The 12,143-nt window shown below is 44.2% G+C and overlaps 1 protein-coding gene across 2 annotated transcripts in view; it reads left to right on the top strand.

The window, feature by feature from the left end:
* The first annotated feature begins 2,057 nt into the window (after window positions 1-2,057).
* The window catches only part of neurl1b (neuralized E3 ubiquitin protein ligase 1B), a 597,680-nt gene continuing 587,594 nt past the window's right edge, over window positions 2,058-12,143 (top strand). The window contains exon 1 of one of the 2 annotated variants that reach the window (XM_038795546.1): window positions 2,058-2,450. In XM_038795546.1, coding sequence (XP_038651474.1) covers window positions 2,315-2,450 — 136 coding nt within the window. In that variant the 5' untranslated portion in view covers window positions 2,058-2,314. The remainder of the gene's footprint in view (window positions 2,451-12,143) is intronic. The other variant, XM_038795544.1, reaches the window with a different exon arrangement.

Genomic DNA, 12,143 nt, shown 5'->3' with positions numbered 1-12,143 from the left:
TCATTTAGCACAAATACAGAAAATTCTGGACAATCTCAGCAGGTCTGAAAGCATCTTTGGAGAGTGAACGGAGCTAACTTTTTGAGTCTGGATGACTCTTTTAGTACCATAGTACTCATTCAGTGCCTTACCTCCACAAGGTATCCATTTTAGTCCCTATCCTTTCTTTAACTGCCCTTTTACTATTTATGTTATAAAATACATTTGTGTTCCCTTTTATGTTGACTGCTAATCTATCCTCACATACTCTCTTTACCCTTCTTATATTATTTTGTAGTTCTGCTTGGTACTTTTTGCATTCAGATTCATTCTCAATTGAATTATTTATTTTTATAAATATTTTTATAAATATTTGTAATTAGGTTTTTGACCAAAGTACATTTACAGTTTTGTACACAGAATAATATATATATAGAAAAGAAAAAAAACAATTAAAAAGAGACCGGTATGATATTGTGCACTAGCTCAACAATAGCAACTCTGTACAATTAGCAATATTATTTTTAACAAATAAGTCGGCACCTGTTTGTGTGGGGGAGGGGGTAATTGGGGAATTATATATACATTTGGGTGTTGGAGAAACAATTACGTTAGTTATGTCCAATACAGAGAGGGCAATACGAGAATGGATCTGGTGTTGGTGTTGTTACTTGCTTCTCCCAGACGGTTTTCGCTGTCGTTGTCGTCACGCGTTCACCTCCACTTTGGCCGTTCGTCCCGTCTTTCGCCGTATTTTCTCAACTGAACTATGAGCCTAACATTCATCATAAGACTGCTTTCTATTTCATTTCAATCTTCACATTTTTAGTCATCCAGAGAGCCCATCTTTGGATGCCTTTTCTTTACGCCTCATGGAGATCTGTCTTGTCCGTGCCTGAACTATCTCCTGATGAAGGAGCTGTGCTCCGAAAGCTAGTGATTCGAAACAAACCTGTTGGACTTTAACCTGGTGTTGTAAGACTTCTTACTAAGTTTAAGAAAGAAGAGACTAACGATGCCACCTCTCAGTTTTAGATCACATAGTAAAGGTAACTGGAACCAGTCAATCTGACGTTTCCCTTTACTTCAAGTGGGTTGGAATACAAAATTGAAAAGATGGTGTTTCAGTTATGCGGAGCACTGGCTAAGCCCTATTTGTTCAATTTTGAGCATCGCACCTCAGGAAAAATGTACGGACCTTGGGAAATCTGGAACACTGTCCCCACTGGACTGTGGATGCAGGTCAACTGGAATTTTCAACAGGATACATTTTGGGCAAGGTGAGCCGATCAAGGGATGTGGGGGAAGGGTGCATACTTGGATACGAGGTACAAGAAGGTATAAGAAGCCAAGATCTATAGGATGGCAAAAAGACTGGAGGAGCTGACTGGCTTATTCTGGCTCCTATGATAGGTATGAACATTCGACAAGTGAATGTTACTTACAGGTCTGAATGAATTTAAATGCATGTAACTAATCGTTATTCTTGTGTTCCCAACGCTTGTGTTGTTTAATTTGCCAACCCCTATCTATAAACATGAACCTGCAGTTGGCAGGCTGCTGTTGGAAGTCAGTTGTTACTCAACGTCCCGGTGCGGTGCACTTTCAAATTCAAACTGCATGGGAGTTTGAACAAGTTGGTGCCTGTTCTTTCATATATGCCGTATTTACATAAAGCGAGAGCATTTTATTTTTAAAACTGAATCTGATATATTATACGATCTCAAACTGAGCTTAGAAATTTAGTGTCAACATGAGCAGCAGTTATGTTTAACACTGAAGATCACTTCATATATTTCATCTGAAGCCTATTGATTCGCCCATTGTAAGATAACGTTGCAATTCTTTATTTGATTAAAAAAACACACTCACACTCATCAACAGCGCGGCAAACAATTGTAGTTTTGCCTGAAGTAGGATTGATCCGCAAAACGTATTTTGTGTACGGACCGATATTTTAAAAATGCCCAAGGAGCAAATTGGACAGGCTACGGATCAAAACCCCGCCCACAGCATGCAATCGGGATTTTCCATCCCTCTGCCCGTCCAACCCACGTTGAAGTTTGAGAGGGCGCAATCCTCGCTCCTCTGCCAGAGCTCCTGGTTCGGGAGCTGCACCCAAAGGGGGCAGAGCAGTTGTCTGTGCCAAGGGTGGCTTCACAGCCGCTGGATTGGCCGGCGCCCTCCCCATGGTCAGCGATTGGTCCCAAAGTAGCGGCAAATAAAAGTGAAGGGGGGAAGAGAGAGAGAGAAAAAAAAAACCCCGAGGAGGGAAACAGGAGCAACCGCGACTTGCTGACATCGCCCGGCACTGACAAGACTGACAAAGGCAGACATGGGGAACAGCAGCTCCAGCTTACTGACCCGCTCCACCTGGAACAACGTCAACCTGGCCAGCGGCAGCAGCAGCAGCAGCGGCGGCAGCAGCAGAGCGGCTGCCGGGCTGCACTGTCAACAGGGGCACCATCACTGTGAGTTCCTGCTTCATGTAGTAATGACATCCTTCCCTTCCTCATAACGTGCTGCTGAAAAGCCACTCTAGCACTGCACCCGTTTGCCTGTGATATTTATAGTCTGTGACCCTCAGTTGCTAAGTGATGGCAGCAGGGTTTGGGGGCGGCGGTGGAAAAGGGGAAATGTACCAATTGTTGGTAATGGGAGTGAAAGGTGGGCAAATGCATGACCCACACCGCCGGCAGAGCTTTAATCAGCAAGTTGTGGGAAGAATCCCCCACTTCATTTGAAATGTTGGCAGTTGCGCTGCTTGCAAGCGCGGTTTTTAGTTGCTGTTTATTGTAAGAAATAATGTCAGAGTTCATTACAGCTGATAACGTTTCCTTCCTTCCAGGGTCCTAAAGGTAGCTGCTCAATGGGCAGTGTAGGCGGAGACATTCACTACCAGTCCCAAGTCAATACGATTTCTGTTAAATTCCCTTAACCACTGAAGTAGCTCGTCCAAATGATTATTACCCGACGCTTTGAATTATAAACTGCATTCAAATTTTGTGTATTTTATCTGAACAATTCACATGTTTCATTCCATGCTGGTGGCTCAATTGAGGAAGCACAATTATATAAAACAGTACAAAACAAGGGAGGAAAGCAGAGCAGTGGGAGCAGCTGAGTTGTTCTTGTTGAGAGTCAGCATGGAGATGACAGGCCAAATGGCCTCATGTGCTGTAACCATTCTACCACTGTGACAATATGACATTTTTCGACAGGTGAAATATAAATTGGCCTGTGTATTGTGGTGTGTGCTTTCCATAGTTCAAATAAATGGGTGCGTGCTGTGGACTATTTAAAAATATTTTTCTCTATTAATTAAGACCAATGGTTCTCTTTGAGGGCCTGCCAACCAGGAACTGCAGTACACTTTGTCAGGCTGTCCAATACTACAAATAAATATTTTATACAATGGAATTTAATTAAATATAGGGTTGGAGGGGGAAACATGCTTTGCTTGTCAGCCCACATGTCCATTAACAGCAATAGCTTGCATTCATATAGCATGTTTAATGTGGAAAAAAGTCTGAAGGTGCATTAAAGGGGTGTTTCAAAATATGACACTGAATCACTGAATCTCACAGGTCTCCTTAAGGAGATAGTATGGCTGATGATGAAAAGTTTGGGAAGGAGATGAATTTAAGTAACGTCTTCAAGGGCTGGTTTAGCTCACAAGGCTAAATCGCTGGCTTTTAAAGCAGACCAAGTAGGCCAGCAGCACGGTTCGATTCCCGTACCAGCCTCCCCGGACAGGCACCGGAATGTGGTGACTAGGGGCTTTTCACAGTAACTTTGTTGAAGCCTACTCGTGACAATAAGTGATTTTCATTTCATTTTCAGGAGTAATTGAGGCGAAGAGGTTCAGGAAGGAAATTCCAGAGTTTAGAGCTGATGCAGCTGAAGGCATGGCCACCAAGGGTAGTGCAATTAAAACTGGCATTGTTCAAGAGGCTGGGATTAGAGGAAAGCAAATTACAGAGGGTTGTGGAGCTGGGGGAGATTACAGAGGTGGGAAGGGATGAAGGCCATGGAAGGATTTGAAAACAAAGATGAGGATTTTAAAACAGAGGTTTATTCTAGTCATGAGCCAGTTCAGATTAGAGACCACTGAGGTGGTAGGTGAACAGGATTTGGTGGGAGTTAGGACACAGTCGGCAGAACGTTGGTTGGCCTCAAATTTAGGGATAATGGAACACGGCAGGATCATCCTTCCTGACTCAGATTTACTTGTCATCTCTTTTCTGGCATAATCATCCCTCCCTTACTGTACTGCTGCTCGATTTGCCATGATTGGCTTGATATTTGAATATTTAGGCCATTTGTTTGTTTATATATATATCTTTTTTTTTAAGGGGCAATTTAGTGTGGCCAATCCACTTACCCTGCACATCTTTGGGTTGTGGGGGTGAGACTCATGTGGATACAGGAAGGATGCGCAAACTCCACATGGACAGTGACCCTAGGGCTGGGATCTAACCCTGGTCCTTAGCAACGTGAAGCAGCAGTGCTAACCACCGCTCCACCATGCCACCCCCTATTTAAACCATTTATTTGGTGTTCGGGCAGAATGGATGCTTGAGTAATCTGAATCCTTTGGCTACTTATGTCCCTCATCCTTTTTGACCTGTCTGTAGATGATGGCATCACTGAAACACAGGCCAGTGCAAGACAGATGAGCCAGTCCAGTGCAGGAGCAAATACTCCAACCGACAAGATGCATACGCTGTACATTTCAGAGTTTCATTCAGTCTCTAAAGTTAGCTTCCTTACTTCCTCTCACAAAATCAAAGAAGTTATTGCTGTGAATTTATGTGAGTGGAGTGCCCAGTGAGTCTAAGTCCAATTTGAGTGGCTTTGTCTGCAGGATTCCGTTCCTTGTCCTAGAAGAGACTTTCTGAAGGCCAGTCTTAAGAGCAATGGTGGTAAGAACTATCAGCATGTGACCAGCTACATCCATTATATCAGACCAGCAATGATCCATTTTGAAAAACAGAATTTAATGAGAACATGGGATAGATTTTTAAGACTTTCTTGGCTCATCCCTTGTGTGGTCAATTTAGGATTCCTTGACCCGAATGATTAATCTTACAAGTCTATTTCTGATTTAGCCACCCGAAGAGGGAAAACTATCTTCCTGCAAGACACAGAATCAATTCTCACTAGGGGGAGATTACTGGTCCAGTTCTTTTTTTTTAATAAATGTTTTTTTATTGGGTTTTTGAACAAGGTATATTTACTGTTATGTACACAGAATAAGATATAGAAGAGAAGGGCACACACAAACATACCAAAAAGAAAATAATAAAAAATAAATAAAAAATAAAATAAAGTAACCGGTAAGGTATTATGCACCAGCTCAACATCAGCAACTCTGTACAATTGGTAATATTATTTACAACACATAAATAGGCATCTGCTTGTGGGGGGGAGACTGGGGCGGTAGATATACATTTGGGTGTCGGAGAAACAATTCCAGAGGGCAATACTCAAATGGGTCTGGTGTTGGTGTTGTCGCTTGCTTCTCCCAGACGGATTTCGCTGCCGTTGTCGTCTTGCGCTCACCTCCGTTTCAGCCGTTCGTCCCATCTTTCACCTGTATTTTCCTTGCTCTCTGTTCCTGGAGATGCCAAGTTTGTTATCGTTTCCCGTGACCTCCTTCCAGCTATATTTTCGCTTCCTCCCCCCCCCCCCACCTCCCTGGTTCTGTTCTATTGTTCCCTGTCTCTTCCCTCCCCCCCCCCCCACTTCTGCCCCCTCCTCCCCCTCCTGTGGTTTGCCTTTCTTTCCTCTTACGTTTATTCCCCCCCCCCCCCCCCCCCCCCCCCCCGGTCTGTCTCCCCCTCTCATGCCTTATCTACTTTCCCCTGATTCTTGGCTACCTGGCTATTCTTTTGCTTGTTTGTTGGCCACAAACAGGTCCCGGAACAAGTGGGTGAATGGCTCCCACGTTCTGTGGAAACCGTTGTCTGACCCTCGGATGGCGAAATTGATTTTCTCCATTTGGTGAGATTCTGAGAGATCGGACAGCCAGTCTGCAGCTTTGGGTGGTGCTGCTGACCGCCAGCCAAACAGGATTCTACGGCGGGTGATCCTGGTCCAGTCCTTAAACAGTTAAACAGATTTCAGTTAACCCCCCTTCATGGAAGAGTTTTAGATATATTGCTTGGAACTAAATACTCTACTTTTGCAGTGTAGGTCCTTTAGATAATTTCAAATTATCTTACATTTATCCACATTATTCAGGGTTAAACTAGTAGGTCTGAGTTCCTCTTTTTGTCTCCCACAGGGAGAGATCTCAGGATTCCAGTTCCTGCTATTGATAAGAGTGTATCCACAAGCTCCATGAGATTCTTTCTCTTTTTGTAGGGGCAAAGAAGTGGCACCATTGTGAATAGAATCAATTTTTCATTTTATTTCTTTATATATAATGTTCCGTTTTAAGGAGTATTTTGATGGGATTGGTCTTGTTCCCATGTAGTCACATTCACTGCCATAGGTGTCTGGTTAGTTCTATTTTTTCCCTATTCCCTGGTGTAAGAGGGTTGGAAGGTGTTAAGACTTCAAATCTCAGGTATTCCCACATCGAATAATTAGGATACTGAGGTAGAATAGATTTGGTTTGTATTCCCTTCTGAGATACATACGGTAGACCTTTTGGAAAGGGAGAATAAAATGCAACCATTTTCTTCATCGGAAAACTAGTGTCATGAATCTCATTTTGAGTACATTGGATTAATTCTGAGGTGGGATATTCTTGAACATAAGCTCGTCCAGGTTGTCTGAGAGATTTCCTGTAGAGCTCTTCTCGATATTCAGCCTCTAACCAAGCTCAAGGTTTCCTGGTTGTACTTGGTAGGCACCCACTATCAATCCCCATAGGTTAGCTAGATTGTCTGAGCTCCTCAGAGGAATCCCTGATCAATACTTCACATATTATTTTCATGTTCGTTTCCTGTGGCTCGAATGGTATGTTCCTCAAAGTATCCTGATCTTAGTTCGATCTTTACAGCTTTATATCTTTGTAATGCAGTCCTGATCCATATGCGAGGACAAATCTTTATTTCTAAATTTTCCAAAATTCAGATTTTTCATTCATAAAATCCATATTCGTGATATTGAGAATAGATTGTTTCAATCCCTGGTGAGAGGGCTGAGATTTCCAGGTACCCTCTAATTAAACAGACTGTAGGAATAATAATTGTTCCTGGTTCCTCGTTGTTAATGGGAGCGGATCGTCAATTAAGTACTGTTGGTTCCAGTAATGTTGTGCCTTTTGATAACTGGATGATAATAGAACAAAGGGAGTTACGATTGCTTCTGAACATTTGTCTGTCGATGTTTCTGAGCAAAATCTTACCCAAGGTGAGCCTGCTCGTTACAGGAACAAAGCATTCTCCATCTTTCTGATGAGGTTGGGACAAACTATTTTATCACATGGGAAGAATGTTGTAACAGATTGTACCATTAATCCTGGTATCAGTACTTAATTCAAGATATGTCTACCATCTTGGCTATAGAGGACCATTGTTAAGGATGGACCTTGATGTCTACGTCGGGGTAGTGTCAATTTTTAAGCAAAGGATTAATAAGATTTGTAATTCACAGGCTTTATAATTATTTGTCATTTTTACAAGTTTGAAAGTTTTCTATTTAGGGATCACACCATTTTTTCTCTTCTATTATTTATAATATTTTTATGAGGATACACCTCAACCCTCCACTTTGGATTTCAACTGTGGTCGATGCAGGATTACCAGACCTGTGGGTTTTAATCTTACTAATCTATTCTGACTAAACCACCGAAGGAGGGAAAACGATCTCTCTGCAAGACACTCTCACTAGGGGGAGATGACTCTTCTGTGCCTCAAACAGTTAAATAGGATTCAGTTGCATTCTAGTGGAAGATTTCACGGATAAGTCGCTGAAAACAAAATCATCTACTTTTTCAGTGTGGATCCTTCGTCATCCAAGACATCCTAAATGAGAGACTAGGGTCTAAACTTACTCAAAGTAAAAATGCACAGTTTAGATTTTAATGGGATTTTATTAAAATATTTTAAATGATAAAATACAAAGTTTGAAAATAGGAATCTGTTAGCAATCCTTTGTTATCCGCTGAGATTATCTTCCTTCAGAGAAAGCTATATTTAAACATGGAAATCTGTAAGTATCTATAAAACACCTACCCAATACACTTCTTAACGAGTGATAGGATCATACTCACAAACAGTCTCAAGAAACTGTCTGACGAAGCAGTGACTTCACCCTCTGGCAGGGGAGAGGATGCGTGAATCTGTCCTTTTTTATACATATTTCTTACAGTTCTGTGCTTAGTCTGTTTTGTGTCTTATCTTCAGAACGAGCGGTTCCTTTATAATTTTGTAGTTTCACCCAGTCCTATTGACAGTTTATTTTTCAAAGCTGATTAATGCTTCTTTTAATATTGGTTTGAATGTCAAATATTTTAATGGACATTCAGTCTGCAGGTCATCCTAAGAGTGCTTCATTTTGTTATCTCTCAGGTGCCAAGAGTTTTCAAATATATAGTTGAGCAGAAAGTTACTTAATTGGTTTTATTGGTTATCTGGTGGAAAGTCTCTCACTCTTGTTACAGTTCGTGGCCACAGTTTCAATTGAGTAATTAAAAGGGATTTATGTTCTGTCTCGCCAAAGATCTTGGGCGGGATTCTATGATCCTGAGGCTAAGTGTTGAGGCCGTCGGAAACGCCGTCACGTTTCTCGACGGCGTCAACACGGCCTCAGGATCAGCAATTCTGGCCCCTACAGTGGGCCAGCATGGCACTGGAGCGGTTCACGCCGCTCCAACTGCTGATCCCGGCGCCATGGGGTCGGCGCATGTGCAGTGGCACCGGCGCCAACGCGCGCATGCGCAGTGGCTCCCTTCAAATCGCCGGCCCCGACGCAACATGGCGCATGGCTACAGGGGCCGGCATGGAAGAAAGGAGGCCCCCAGCCAGAGAGGCCGGCCCACCGATTGGTGGGCCCCGATCGCGGGCTAGGCCATATCAGTAGCCCCCCATCGGGGTTGGACCCCCCTCCTCCCCCACAGGCCGCCCCCCCGACCCTTCCACGCCAAGTTTCCACCGGCTGAGAGCAGGTGTGGATGGCGCTGGTGGGACTAGGCTTTTTTACAACGGCCGCTTGGCCCATCCCAGGCCAAGAATTGGCAGCAGGGGGGGCATGCTCTGCGGAGAATCGCGTGCCGGCGTCGGGGCGGCGTGGTGCGATTCGTGCCGGTCATGGGGATTCTCCAGCCCGGCCCAGGGCTGAGACAATCCCGCCCCTAATGCGCCTTGTTTGTCTGAGGTGACTTAAATAGTCTAAGGGTGAGATACGTGTTGATTCCCCTGTGTCTAATGGCTTCTATAATGTCTGCAATAATGATTTTATTCTACTTTGGTTAAATACATTGTGTATTAATTTCTGATTCTTATAAGTGTCTTTATTTTAATCTGAATTCTGTGGTCAACGGGACATTCATCGCAATTGGCATGGCAATTTAGACAGCTTTTTTTCAATACTTTTTTTCACAAAATCGTCAATTGCATCATTTTAGGTAAAAATTTGTAAAGGTGCACTTTCAATCATCAATATTGCAGAACTTGTCAAATGTTAATGACTCATAGTGCATCGCAAATAATTTTTAACTCTTTTCAATTCGGAAAAGAACCTTCATTGGAAGCATTTGTGAAAAATGTTAAATATGTTTTCAGAATGGTTTCCACATTTGGAAAGGTTGCTTGCAAACCATTGCGGACAAGTCTGTACAAATCAGTTGGTGATCTCGAAGCACAGAGCTCATCATTATCAATGAAATTAATTAATTGTTTCCCTTCACCTTCAAAAGGATTTGAGTCTATGTCCGCCTGGTAGAATTCACTTGATTTCTTACTGCAGAGGCTTTTAGCCTTCTTATCCACTGTCGAAATGCATGTAAAGTAAATCAACAGTTTTCTTCAGAGATTCACTTTTATTCTGCAATTTCACAATTATTGTGTTACAAATAACATTGACAGTCTCAACCATGATCTTATCTTTCCCTTTTGAAGTGCTATCTCCCTCATGGCTGCCTGCTTTCTCAGCTGGTGAGCCAACAGGCGGGTAGCCTTCTCTCCGTGTTTGTAGAAGATCCCCGTGTATGGCGGAGCTGGTGCACTGCTTCCCTGGTGGATAGCAGGTTAAAATCCATTTGCAACTTCTTCCTCTCCACTAGAAGCTCCACGGTCAGGGCCTCTGAGTATTTTCTGTCGACCTCCAGGATGGAGTCAATCAGTTTCCGCCCTCTCTTCCCTATCTCTATGAACCTTTTAGTCTATAATCTCTCCCCTAATCATCAAGGTATGACTTCCCCATATTGGTTATTAGTGATGTATTCAGTGGCAGGGCAGCACAGTGGTTAGCACTGCTGCCTAGGGCACTGAGGACCCAGGTTCGATCACTGCCCCAGGCCACTGCCTGTGTGGAATTTGCACATTCTCCCCATGTCTGTGTGGGTTTCACCCCCACAATCCAAAGATGTGCAAGTTAGGTGGATTGGTCATGCTAAATTGCCCCTTAATTGGCAAAAAATAATTGGTACTCTAAATTTATTTTTTTTAAAGTTAGTGATGAACGCGCCGATGGTCTGTGATGATTGTTGGCAGAAATCCTTGTCAGTCAAGAGGTCTGTGTCCAACCTCCATGTGGAACATTGGGCACGGACAATCTCCAACATCAGATCTATGTAATGTGGAGCGTGGTCGGAGATAACTATCGTGGAGTATTCCGCTCTGACTATTTCTGGAAGCACCGATTTCCCCACTGCAAAGAAGTCAATATGGATGTATACTTTGTGCACCGGCGATAAGAATATGAATTCCTTCTCACCGGGGTGTAGGAATCGTCATGGGTCCACTGCCCCATCTGCTTCATGAAAGTTCCCAGTTCCTGAGCCATGCCAGTCTTTTTCCCAGTTTTGGGGTTTGATCGGTCTGTCAATGGGTCCTGTACGCAGTTGAAGTCACCACGAATGATCAGTTGGTGTGTGTCGATGTTGGGGATTTCCACCATGGCCTTTTTTATGAAATCCGTGTTGTCCCAGTTGGGTGTGTACACATTTACCAGAATTACTGGGCAGCACGGTAGCATGGTGGTTAGCATAAATGCTTTACAGCTCCAGGGTCCCAGGTTCGATTCCCGGCTGGGTCACTGTCTGTGCGGAGTCTGCACGTCCTCCCCCTGTGTGCGTGGGTTTCCTCCGGGTGCTCCGGTTTCCTCCCACAGTCCAAAGATATGCGGGTTAGGTGGATTGGCCATGATAAATTGCCCGTAGTGTCCTAAAAAGTAAAGTTAAGGGGGGGGGGGGGGGGTTGTTGGGTTGTGGGTTTGGGTAGGGTGATCATTGCTCGGCACAACATCGAGGGCCGAAGGGCCTGTTCTGTGCTGTACTGTTCTATGTTCTATGTTCTATGTTCTATCTAGGACACCGCTGACCATGATGCACCCTCCCCCTAGGTCTGTAACCGTCCTTGTCACTGTAAACACTGTCCTCTTGCCAATCAGTATTGCTACCCCCCTAGCCCTTGTCCCGTAGCATGCATGGTACGTCTGCCCCACCCAGCCCTTCCTTACCCGCAGTCGGTTCTTCTCCATCAGGTGTGGCTCTTGCAGGAAGACTATGTCGGCTTTCAAACTTCTGAAATGGGCAAAGACTCTGGATCTTTTCACTGGGCCATTAATTCCCCTGACATTCCAGGTGATAATCCTGTTGGGGAGTTTCTGTCCCCCACTTCCTGAGGGATCAACCATACTTACCTGGTGGGTGTGCCCCTGCATTCTGGGGGTTTTCTGTGTTAGGGGGCCATAAAAAATGGCCGCGGTCACCGATCTCACCAAGAGACCAGACCCTTGCGCTCCGGTCTTTCCCTTTGTCCAGGGGGCACGCAACATAGCCGCCAACTGAGTGTACGCCATGTGGATGCGCTCCTGCACTCCAGGGTTTCCCTTTGTTTGGGGATCCTCCAAAGTGGCTGCTTACGGCACCATCTTGTTCCCTCAAACTGCACCTTACCTGCTGAAACCAATCTGAGACCCAACCCTTTCTTTTCTCCATCTTCCCCTTGAGTTCCTTCTCCCCCTGTACCCACTACCCCCCCCCCCCC

The sequence above is a fragment of the Scyliorhinus canicula genome, chromosome 4 (genome assembly GCF_902713615.1).
Source record: "Scyliorhinus canicula chromosome 4, sScyCan1.1, whole genome shotgun sequence".
In the NCBI taxonomy this organism is placed as follows: domain Eukaryota; kingdom Metazoa; phylum Chordata; class Chondrichthyes; order Carcharhiniformes; family Scyliorhinidae; genus Scyliorhinus; species Scyliorhinus canicula.
The sequence above is the reverse complement of the archived record's forward strand: the minus strand, read 5'-3'. Positions and strand labels throughout refer to the sequence as shown.